General features: G+C 20.9%; 1 protein-coding gene across 1 annotated transcript; it reads right to left on the minus strand.

Annotated features, from left to right (window-relative positions):
• Positions 1-4,257: 4,257 nt before the first annotated feature.
• Positions 4,258-10,110, minus strand: Bma-cutl-20 (uncharacterized protein; the record flags this gene model as incomplete). Its single annotated transcript, XM_043080956.1, has 3 exons — positions 4,258-4,590; positions 8,768-8,969; positions 10,010-10,110. 3 exons carry the CDS (start codon positions 10,108-10,110, stop codon positions 4,258-4,260), a joined length of 636 nt encoding a protein of 211 aa, XP_042936890.1.
• Between the last annotated feature and the right edge of the window lie 3,313 nt (positions 10,111-13,423).

Genomic DNA, 13,423 nt, shown 5'->3' on the forward strand with positions numbered 1-13,423 from the left:
CAAAATTGAAACGATTTTTAAAAAAAAAAAATAAATTGAATGAATAAAAAAAAAAAAAAAGAAGCATTTCCGTGGTTTTTTTCTGTTTCATATATTTATTTCATCTATAGTTTCATATGATTATTTTTTTTTTTTAAATATAATTTCAAAACAATAAATTTATTTTTGAATTAGGTAGAAATTACCTCCATTTATTAAAGTTGTAATTAAAATTTTCCTTTTTTTTTTTTTTTTTTGCAAACAATATTATTTGATGAAAGTATAATTTAAAAAAAAAAAAACAAAACATGAGTAAAATATGTCAAATTTTAAATACTCAAATAATAAATATCTATCAAATCAAAACTTAAATTTCAATATCTTTTATACATTTCATGAATAATAACAAATTTCATATTATATTCTTTTTCAATAATTGAATAATGGATGAATATCTATGAAATTGAAACTTAGATCGCAATACTTTGCATTCAGTTCAATAATTAATAAATTTCAAATTTCATTTTTTTTTTTTTGGTAATAAATAAGTGATAACTCTTAAGTGAAACTTTTTTTAATTAGAAATAAAATTTTTTCTTGCTAAGCGCTCATTGCAAGCGTTTTTTTCCCAATCGTTTCGCTTTTCTTAAATTATCTAATGTCAAAATAAATGCTTCAAAAATTTTGCCTTTTATTTAAACCAATTTTGCCATTTTTAATAATTTCAATAATTTCAGTTTTTTTTTTTTTTTTTTTTTTTTTTTAAATCTATTTTTGCTATGTGCAATTTTATTCATGCAATTACACAATTTTACTGTTTCGTTTTTGTTTGCTAAGCATTAAAAATTAAAACTAAAATTATATGAAACTTTTTTGAACAATGATTTGTTATCATCGATGCATTCAGTCTTCCTTTTTGGAAATTAAAATGTAAAAATTAAAATTGAAAACAATAAACAATGGTAGTTATAACTGTTTTCAAATTTTGCTTTTTAAACAAACATAAATTATTCAGCAAAAATTTTTTGATAAATAGCAGAAAAAGAAAATTAAAATTCAGCAAGATTTTTGTAGAAAGAAAAAAAGAAAGAGGAAAACATAAATTAGGGAAATAAATAAATAAAATATAAGCAAATTAAATAACAAATTAAATGCTTTTATTGTAAAATGAACAGAAGAAGAAAAGAAAAAGAAAAAAAATTGGTCATTTAATTAATTGATTATTCGTATTCTTTCTAAAACAATCAAATAATTAAATTCGAATAATAAAATAATTATTCAAAGATAATTATATTAACTATTATACATATATACATAACTTATTTTCATTTATGGTATTATAACAATGAAACAAAGATCAAAAAGAAGACAAAAACTTGTCTTCTAACCGGTTCAATTTATTTATTTACTACACAATTCGCAAAGAAATAAATAAATAAAATCTGCTAATTAAAATGAATTAATTAGTTAACTGAATATAAAAGCATCAATTTTTTTTTCTCAATCTTTTTTCTTACATTCCTATAAATTCTTTTTTTTCTCACTCTTTTTTGTCACAGGAAAAAAACAAGTAATTTAACAATTGTAAACAAAATATATCCCAGTTGAAAAAAGCAGAAAAAAAAGACAAAGATGCTACGACATTCATTAATCGTTATTAGTTTATTTAAAATTTAACAATTTTTTTTTTCTTCATTTCCTTCTAAAATTAAAAAAAAAAAAACTATGTAGTAAGTTAAAAAGAAATTATGATATTTATTATAGATATTAAAAAATTAATTCATTAATCAATTAATTGCTTAATTGTATTTCCCGGCAACGACAACAATAATAATAATAGTAGAAAGTAATGGTACTGATTGGAAAAAAAATGCAATTAAAATAAATTTTAGTGAACTTTTTAAAATGATTTGTTTTTTTTTTTTTTTTGTTTTTACTAAATAGAATTTAATTGATAATTTCAGTGGAAATGTAGAAAAAAATGTCCCGGGTAAATGGATAAAAAGAAAAAAATGTCTCGGGTAAATAAACAAAAATTTTGTCGTCTCGACTAAACAGGTATAAACAGGTAAACATTTGTTAAATAAGATAGAAAAGAAAAAAAAAAGTATTTTCATCACAATCCTTGGCCTAATTTTTTCGTAATTTCAATCGAGAAAACTATGCGTTTCGTAATTGTATAAATAATAATACAAAAATTTAGCATTATTAATTTAATGAAAAGTGAAAATTTTTGAACGAATTCAAAACTTGAATTTAATTCATTACTAAATTAAATTTTTCTCACTAAAATTATTTTTAGAAGTGTATGTATTACAAAAAATATGAAATTTTAATATGTGAATTTGAAAAAATATTTTCATATTTTTAAATTGTTAACATATTACAATAAATTTATTATGAAAGGAATAATTAGTTGTTATAAATTGAAATCAATCAATTCGAATATAGTATTTCTTTAAGTTTTTTTTTTTTTAAATAATAATTGTACTTTTTAATATTATTTATTTCTATTGTTACAAATAGAAATGAGAAGTTACAATGCATCAAATTGAAATGTAGAATTCAAAATTTATATCATTTGTCATCAATTACAATAAGTAACAGATTTTTTCAATTAACAAAAAATTAGGAAAAAAATTAAATAAAAGCTTGTTGCATTGAAAATTTAATTAATCTATCAACTTTACTATTTATTGGAAAATACAATTATTTAATAGAATTGATCAATTAATTAATTTAATCAAAAAATATTTTCAATACAACAAAACAAGTAGAAGAAAATAATAATAGCAAAAATTAAGATGAAAAATAAGACATTTGCTTATTTAATTGAAAAATTTGTTTATGAATTTATCAACTATCATTGCATACACATTTTTGTTTTAAAATAATTTGTTATTCTTTCTAATTTAGCAAAAAAGAATCGAAATACTTTTACAACGAATTAAAATATTTAATGCTAGTTATGTGAATGATTTTAAAAAAAAAAAAATTAAAATAAATAACTATATGATAATAATTTTTATATAATAAAATTAATTAATATGATTACACAATAATACGTATAAAAACAAATAATTACACAATAATAAATTATTAATTCATTAAAAGAAATAATATGAAAATGAAAGTAAAAATAAAATACGTCAATAATTTAATTTCAATAATTAATTTTAAACTGAATAAATTTAATTCCATTTTAGAAGAAAGAAAAAGAAATGAATGAAAATTTATAATTCACTAAATTTTCCTTTTTTCTTTTCTTTTTTTTTTTAAAAAAGAGAACAAAATATAAGGAAGGAAGAATTGAATAAGAGGCATTGAAATTAAATGAGCGATTTTGTGATGAATGTTTATGTATGTATAACGATGATATTGTGGGATTGAATGTTGATGGGAAATGAGAAATACGCAGAGTACAGGCGGGTAAAACAGGCGGGTAGGGTAAATGAATGTATTGGATTGGATGAATTTTGATGAGGGAAGAGAAAGGGAAAGGTAAATAATGATGAGATGAAGGTAAGGCAAGAAAAAAATGAAAGAATTACGTAAATTAGAATTTTTTTCTCTAAAGAAAAACTTTTTTTTTTTCCTTCCAAAAGCATATTTGGGCCTTTCATTTATGGGTATGTATGTGTGTACGTATGTGTGCGTACGTATGTGCGTGTATTTGTGTTTGTGCGTGCGTGTATGTGTGTGTGTGTATGTGTGTGCGTACGTATGTGCGTGTATGTGTGTGTGTGTTGTATAAATGTATATGCAACGACCTAAATTTCCGATGAAGCAAGAGTGAAAAATTTTTGATTGTATTAGTTTTTAATATTTTCCCACTTTCTCGAATGATCTATTTAAAATTGCTTTTATCGTTTTTCTTTTAAAAAAAAAAGAAAAGAATAAATTAATAGAAAGGAAGAAGAATTCATAATGTTTTCGATTTTTAATAGTTTATTCTTTTTCGTTTAAAATGAAAAAAAATAATAATAATAATTTTTAAATTTTGTTAAACAAATTTTTCATTATTTTAAAAGTGAAATTTTGACATTTTATAAAGCAAATCAAAATTACTGCAAATGCTTTTTGTCTATAATTAATTATTGATATTATTCTTTTCTCGTTTTCTTGTTTCGTTTTCTCTTTTTTTTTTTTTTTTTTTTTATTATTATTTTTTTACTTTTTGCTTAAATTGTTTAAAAAAATTTTTTGTTTAAAAAGGAAAAAGATGTAAAAAAAGAAAAATGAATGATAGCTAATTTATAATTTAATAAAATATCATTATCAGCAAATATATTTCATTTTATCATTTGTTAGTAACATTTTGGATACAAACAAAAACCATACTAATAATACAATAAGAATTAGAAATAAAAATATAATCATTGTGATAATAAACAATTTACTATTTTCAATTTTTATTAAACACGAAAAATTTCCACTTGTTGTCATTTCTTCCAATGTTCTCATAACCATATTTATTTGTTTTGTCGTTGTCGCTGTTGTTGCTATTGTTGTTGTTATTGTTATTGTTGTTATCGCTGCTGCTGTTGTTGTTGTTGTTGATAGATCATTAGACGTTTGTAATTTACCGCTATTTTTCATATTGTTGAAATTCTAAAAAGCAAAAAAAAAAAAAAAAAAAAAACGGAAACAATTAAATGAAAATAAATAAATGAAATATATTTATTCAAATGAAATGTTAATTAATCTTAAAATAATTTAAAATTTATTAATAGAAAGAAGAAAACCATAGCAATTTATAACTTCAATTATTTCATCCTTGCATTTAAGTATTTTGTGTACTGCGTTTTTTTTTTTTTTTGCTTTCAAAATTTTAAAATACTGATTTAAAATAAATCATCTAAAAATAAAAACAATCTTATGTAATCATAATTCAAAAATGTCATATAATCTTACCCAAAATCATTCATTTTTAATCCTCTCCTATTTATAACCAACAAATATTGGCTAACAAAAAATGAAAAAAAAAAAAGAGAAAAATTACTCTAAATTCAATTTACTTAATTAATTGCACCTCATAATTAATTAATGATAAATAAATAAACAAATTCATGTAATATATTTATTTCATTTATTTTCATTTCTATCATTTGTGTTGACATTATAAGAATGAAAAAAGAAAGATTTTTTCTAAGCGAATTTTTATTCAATTAGTAGAATTTCAATTTCTTAAATGTAACAATTATAAAAACTTGCTATTCCATCCTGTTTTTATTTCTTCTTTTTACAAAAAATCAGGACAATAGACAAGGGTAACATGAAGAAAAAAAAAAATTTTAAACAAAAAAAGAAACAAGATTTTAAAATGAAAAGGAGATGAAAAAAAGAGCGGAAGTGATGAATTTGAAACAAATAGGATGGATTTAGAATCGAACAATTTTTTTTTTTTTGTTTGTTTGTTTCATTTCATTTTTTTGAATAAAATTAGTTATTAATTCATACTTATATTTATTTGTTATGCAATATATTTTGCTGCCTAAAATATAACTAAAAGAATGCCAATAGTTATCCATCAATTGTTTTTAACAATCAATGATTTGTTTTTTGTTCTTTCATTTTTTTTTAAAAAAAAAAAAGTAATTTTAAAAGTTATGATAAGGTAATTTTTTGATTTCGATAAACTATTGTTTTGGGTTGATTAAAGATGGCAAAAAAATGTAGATAACAAAAAAGAATTTCCCTTAAAAAATTTCCCCTCTCTCTCTCTCTTTCTCTCTCTCTCTCTTTGTTTCTTTCTTTCTCACCTCTCCTTTTCTATACTGGAATTTTTCAGTGATATTTGATAAAAGTTAACCTCTCGTAATAATATTTCAAATATTGCAATGAATAAATTTTACATACAATCTTAAGCTCAAAAATTATATGAAAAAAAGGGACAAAAAAGAAAATAATAAATACAAGGAATCATTTTTGATTAAATATTTATTCAATTCATTAAATTTTATGCTATCGTATCTTTTTGAAAGAAAATATAGAAAAGCATATCAAATCACTATTAAATTTTGATAACTTATCATTATGGTACGATAAGTAACAAATGTTAATGAAGAATGTAGTGATAAAAAGAGAAAATTAAAGAATAAAATGAAAAAAATTCTTTCACTTCCGTTTTTCTCTTTATTATGATGACGAATGACGATGATGATTATGGTGATAATAGTTACTAGTGGTGATAATGTAGGTGATAACGATTGGTGATGACAATGACAATAATGATAGTAATGGTGATAATGGCGATAGTAGTGATAACGATGATGATGTTGTTGGTAATAATTAGTGATGACAATGACAATATTGAATATATAATGATTAATGATGATGATAGCCATAATGGTGATGACGACGACGATAATGATGATGTTGGTGATAGTAATTAATAATGATAATGACAATAATGATGATGATGGCGATGGTGGTGGTGACGATAATGATGATATCAGTGATAATAATTAGTCTTGACAATGATAATAATGATGATGACCATATTTACGATTTAATCATCATCATAAATTATCACTATCTAGTTGAAATATTATTTTTCTATTTTATATTTATTATTGAAGTAGAAAAAAATGACCTTTCTTATTGTGAAGTGGTAGATTTGGAACAAAAATTAAAAAAGGATAGGACTATGACTCACTTTCAATCATTATTTACAAGGAAAGTATTTCGTTTTTTTTTTTTTTTTTTTTTTTTTTTTCATATTTGACCACATAAAACATTCTTTTGCTTTTAAAACAAAAATATATGAATAAAAACATTTAGTTATTTAATTAAAGTATTTGCTTACTTAATTAAAGAATTTATAAATTCTTTCAATTATCATTGCATACATACTTTTGCATCAAAATATTTTGTTATCTTTTCCTTTTAAAACATAAAATAACAACCATTTGTCATTCAAAAAATTTTTATCGATATGAAATATGAAAAACCATTTCCTTTTAAAAAAAAAATTTTTCTATTTAAAACAGCAATCATTCTTCTTCAAAAAATTTTTTGCTTCGTTAAAGAAAAAATTATTTAAAAATTAGCAGTCAAATTGCTAATTACATTCTTCTTATCCATTTTTTTTTTTTTTTTTGAATAGAATTGTAAAAAGAAAAATATTGGTTGAGAGTTTATGCTTTATTTTAAATGCCTCCTAAAATCACTTAATCTTCAACCATTTATATACTTTAAATAAATGTTTGAAATTCCATTTCATACTAACAATGACAAAAATAACTTTGACATCATTTAACTTTCTATTCAAAGTTTATTTCTAGATTTTTGATCGTTTCATTAAAGTTAAAATTTCTAACTTTTTTTTTTTTTTTTATAATATTAATTTGCAACTGAAATAAGAAATACAAACATAAGACAAAATAGTTTGTGAAATTTCTTCTTTCTTTTGATATTCTTTTTATTTTTTATTATTAAAAAATAAAATGACAAAAAATTTGCTCAATAAATTTTGTAATGAATTGTGATCAATGACTTCTTAATGGCAAATTTTTAATGAATGTGGAATCTGAGAAATTTCAATTACAGTCTAAAGAATGGAGAAAAGGTACGATATTAATCATTTAAAAGCATTCAAAAAAAAATAAGAGCAAAAACTTTATTTTTAAGTTGAATTCTTAAATTTAATTTTGAAACACAACATGAAAAACATTGCAAAAAATAAAATTTTTATTTAAATTTCATTTAAATAAATTTTAATTTTAAATTAAAAGAGGGAAAAATATTTCATTTTCAAATTTGTACGAAATTCTATATGTGTATATATATATTTTTTATAAAAAAGAAAAAAAAAAAAACATTCTTTGGAACATACCTAACATTTTTTTCGCGATAAAAAAAGAAAAGGTTAAATAGTTGAAATTTAAAAAAAAAAAAGAACCTATGAAATGATTTTTGCATAAAATAAATAATAAATCAATGCGCTTTTTTTTTTATTTGAGTTAATTTATTTAAGGAAATAATTGTATTAATAATTATATAATTATTTTCATTTAATTATCATAATGAAACTAATCGTTTCTTTTTTTTTTTTTTTTTTTCAATACTACTGTATAAATTATCACGTATATAGAAAAAATATCACGTTAAATACAGACACGTATATATACGTGAACATGTACAGCGTAATTTTTAATATATGCTAAGTGATGACGTAATTTTCTGAAATATATTTACTGTTTCAAATAAAACATATGAATTACGTCAATAATTCATGCTGTGTTTGTGTGTGACGTACGTCTGTATGTGTGTGTGTGTGTGTGTGTGTGTGTGTGTGTGTATGTATGTGTATGCATGTGTGTCTGTGTATGTTAGTTTGTTTGCTTAATTGATTGTTTACAGGGACTGAAAATATTAACTTATTGAAAATTTTAACAGCTAATTATTAATTATTGTTAAACCGTAATAATTAATCATTATTGGGCCTTCTAAAAATTAAAAATTATGTTTGTCAAACACTTTTTTTTCTGCAAATTATTTTTAATAATAATTCTTTCACATTACCAACATATAGTTTAAAAGTTTAATTAGTATTTTAAAATTAATTTCTTGTGCTATTCTTATCTTTTTCCCACTTTAATAAATTACGAAAATCAAGAATTAATAAATTTTTTTTTTTTTAATATTTTAAAATATTTGAAGAAGAAACAACAATAATGATAATAAAAATGAAAAATAATAATGTCGACAATAATAAATATTATAATAACGTTAATAATAATAATAATAACAATGATAATAATAATAACAATAGCAATAAAAAAACCTCGTCTTCTTCTTCATCAGTTGGTTTATGTTTATTGTGAACGTGAAAATTGGTCCGTATAACATGAATATCATCATCATCGTCATCATCATCAATGTTATTCATCGTTATGACGTTTCGACGCTGCCTTTGTTCATTACAGGGCATGTGATGACATGTGATGTGACACGTATGCAAATTGCAAAAGATGTTCACATCATTGCTATAATAAATAAATAAATTGTTTTTAATTATGTTGAAATTGTTTTTTAATTATTATTTTTTGTTGAAAAACAAAAACTACTTTGCTGTTTATAATTTCAGATATTTAATTTTTCGTTTCCTATTTTTTTTTTCCTTTCTAAAAAGCAAACATTTAAAAGTGCTTAATTAGAAACGACAATTAATTAATTAATTACATAATTTTACAATAGAATTTTGTTTATTTATAATATGTTTAATCGATTATCGTAATTATAGTACTTTGATATTCCTTTCATTACTTACATGTAGTATGTTTTTTTAATAATATTTTTATAATATGCTAATTTTATAATATTCATTTCATAATTTTACATTTATTTCTCTCTTTCTCTCCTCTTCTCTCCCCTCCCTCCGTGTTTTCTACAATATTTACTTTGGAATTTGATATTCATCTTTTTATTGTTTTCTTTCTTTTTTTCACTCCCCCTCTCTCTCTCTTACTCTCTCCCCTATTCGTCAAAAATTCAAAATAATGAAAACAGTGCTAAAATTTAGTTTGCAAAAAAAAGCAAAGTTTTTTTTTAGCTATAATTATTGTGTAGCATTTTCAATCAGTAAAATAAATTTCGATATGGATAGAGAGAGAGAGAGAGAGAGACAGAGACAGAGAAAGAAACAAAGAGACAAAAGGATGGTACTGTCTTATAATTTATAAATTAACTCATTAATATTGTATTATTCAAGAAAATTATTCAATTTTATAATTGATAAATTAATTAACTACAATTATATTGTATTTGGTAGAAAAATTATTTAACTTTGTAATTAACAAATTAATTAATTACTATTATATTATCATGTGTGACAAAAAAGTCATCCAATTTTATATTTAATGAATTAATTCATTAATATTATATTACAGTAAATGATGAAAATTTTTTAATTTAAATAATTTAATTTTTTAATTTAATTATTTACTAATAAATAAATTAATTACTATCATATTGTAACTAATAAATAATTATTATTATAATATATTATAATGAAATTAGTACAAACCTTGTTGGAAATGCCCATGCTTTAATTTGATTTTGAAAAATGATAATATTATGGTGTTGTTGACGTTGAAAATGATTCCAAACATTACCAGCAAGTTGCATACTACAGCCGTTATCATCTGAAAGTTGTAGTGTGGACTGCTCATCACGTGCCCAACATTGCCCAATTCGGGCATCTATTGCTAATGAGCTAACACGAATGATATAAACCTGAAATTAAAAAAAAAAGGGCATATTTTGGTGAAAATTTTTCAAAAAAAATATATAAAATGTTAACTAATTTTTAAAAATTTTGATTAAAAAAATAAACAAAATAATACCATCGTATTATCTATCTGATTAAATATATTTTTTAAAAAAAATGAAATGAAATAACATTATTACTTCTTTTTTTTTATCATTGAAAATAATTCAGTAATATTTATGAGATCAAATAAAATAATTTCTAAAGGAAAAAAGTTTAAAAGAAAAGTGGAGAGAAATGTCAAAATAACAACATTTTATCAGTTCCATTTCATCTTCTATTCTAATTTAATATCATCGTCCATTTTAATTTACTATTAATTTAACATTATCTTCCGATCAATTTAATATTGATTTACTAGCAACACCATTTTAATTTAATACTAATTTAATATTATTTCCCATTTTAATTTAATATTAACATTTTTATATGTAATCAAATTGATCAGTGCTTTATAAACGAATTTTAAATTATTGATTGATTAATAGTGTGTATTAATTTTGAAAGATAAACTAATCATGGAAGGAGTTAGGCAAATAATTTTATAACAATAAAAAATTTAAAAACAATAATTAAAATACAATAGCAAAAGTAAACGAAATAAGAAATTGAAAATTGTTGGAGCGGAAAATCGAAATTTATAAATGTTTGCATTTAACTCTCAAATAGATGACACATTTTACTAAATGAATATTTTTTGCTAAATTATTAGTATTTAATTATTAATAAATTTTTATATTTGCGTTCTCGATAACAAAAATGGAACACAGAAATAAAATTAGCAAATAAAATCAAAATTAATTTGAAATTAAATGAAGATAAAATTAAATCTAATTTGAAATTATTTACATAATTCATAGTATACAGGTTACAATGAAAGGAAAAAGAAAATTTTTTTGTACTAATAAGAAGAAAATTAAAAAAATTGGAAAAGAAAAATTTAAATTTTTATAACTCACTAAAAAAGGCAACAAAAATATGGCTAATATAATTTCAATGTAAAAATTTTGATTTGAAATTAAAACATGAAATATCTGAATTAAAATTGGAAAACTTTGGAAACGATTATCTACATTCTTTTCAAAATTTTTGCATTTTCTTTTTTCCATCTTTCCTTTTTATGTTTATTATTATTTTTTATAAGCACTAAATATTTCATTCACTCTTATGCCCACAGGTTTGTTTATTAATAAAACTATTAGAAATTTTAATTTTAGAAATTAAATTAACAAAAAATTTTATGGGTAATAGATGATAGGCAATGGGTAATAAATGATAAACAATGGGCAATAAATGATAAAGTTGATTTGAACGATCAAACAAGGAAGCAAATGAACAATAAACAAATTGATAACACATTTGAACATTTTTAGTAGCAGAAAAAAGAAAACTTTTTATTTTAATCAAAAAATAATTCATACAAAAAATATTAACTTAAGATGGACAAATAATTAAGTAAGAAATTTATCTGTGAAATTTAATTAAAAAAAATACATTACCCTCAATTATTATTATTTTTTATTTTAACAAATCAAAAAAAAAAAAAAAGAAAATGAAAAATTACCATTTAATATATAAAATTTAGAAAAATAATAAAATATGAATGAGAAAAAAACAAAAAAAAAAATTATTACTTACAATATTATCACCAACAGAAACTGAACCATTGATTGGTTGTAGAGTACCATCAAAATTAATTTTGTAAAGTTCGACTTTATATTGTAAATTTTGATCAGCAATACCAGTTGCATTGATTGTTGCTACAGTAATAGCTTGACTATTTACTGTGATACCACCAAAATTAACAGTTTCTGATAAGAAACTGCAAAATTAAAAAAAAAAAAAAAAAATTAATAAGAAAAATGTTATTTTAATTCAAAAATAATTTTTAAAAGAATCAATTTAGAAATTCAATTTAAAATAATTCGATTTCAAATAAATTTAAAATAAAATAAAGATACATTATCTGACATACAATTTTTTTTTTCATTTTTACGCAGTGATTTCTTATCATATCATTGTATCATTTGAATATAATTTATAAAATAAATTGATTATTTATTATGATTAATTAATATTATTGCTTATTAAGCTAATTTATACATTTAATTTAGAGAATAAATGATTAATTAATTTTAATTACAATGAAATACTTATTTTTCTTCCATTTTCTTCTGTTTGTAATAAAAATAACTTTGTTTATCAATATATTTTAGTGTCAATTCTTTTTAAAAACAATAAATTTATATTCTTCTTTGATAGCAAATTATTTCATTTCTTTTGCTCTTTTTTTCATACTAACAGTTAAAAATTAGAAAATTAAAACCGGTTGTTTAAAAATTTTTCTCAAAATGATTTCCTATTTAACTAAACTTTTACAAATTAAAAAAAAACAGGGAAACTAGTTGAATCAAGACCATAAATGAATAAAGAAAAACGAAGTTTGCACATGAATGAACATCAAACCAATTAATTTTCATATATGAGCTGAAATTCTATACTTAAAAAGAAAAAACTTAAAAATTATATCAAAACTTCAATTACTAAATCATTTCCAAATAATAACATTAAGAATTTTTCAAATATCTGAAATTTCAACAATAAATAATTTAAAAAAAAAAAAAAGAACACAGTAGTATTGGAGATTAATTGTTTAAATTTTTTTAACATTTTCAATTTATGTCAGCGTTTCAAAAGAAAATCGTTAATCATTTCAATTGTATTTTTTTACACATTTATTATATTTTACTGCTTATTACTTCAAATTTACTTTCATTACTTACTTCCTTGTTATTCAATTTCATTCATTTGTTGAATTTTTTTTAAGTAGGAATTTTTATTTTTTTTTTTTAAATTTATGGTATTTCTTGCTATATTTATATAATTCACTATAAATTAATGGAATAGAAGAAAAAAAAAAAAGGAAATTCTAATATTTTCCAAATTATCTTTCAATAAACTTAACTTTTTTTTTCGAAAATCACTGATTAAAATTTGCAAAAATAAAAAAAAAAATAAAAAATTCTCTAAATTTTTCACCAAAAAAGAAGAGACACCGCAAATTTAGGCAACAATTACCCAAGTGTTGTTGATAATACCGGAACGCATGTTAATAAATATTTCTTATCAGTTTCATCCACAAATAACGGATTTTCCTGAACAATAATTGCA

This window comes from Brugia malayi, assembly GCF_000002995.4.
Source record: "Brugia malayi strain FR3 genome assembly, contig: Bm_v4_Chr3_scaffold_001, whole genome shotgun sequence".
Lineage (NCBI taxonomy): Eukaryota > Metazoa > Nematoda > Chromadorea > Rhabditida > Onchocercidae > Brugia > Brugia malayi.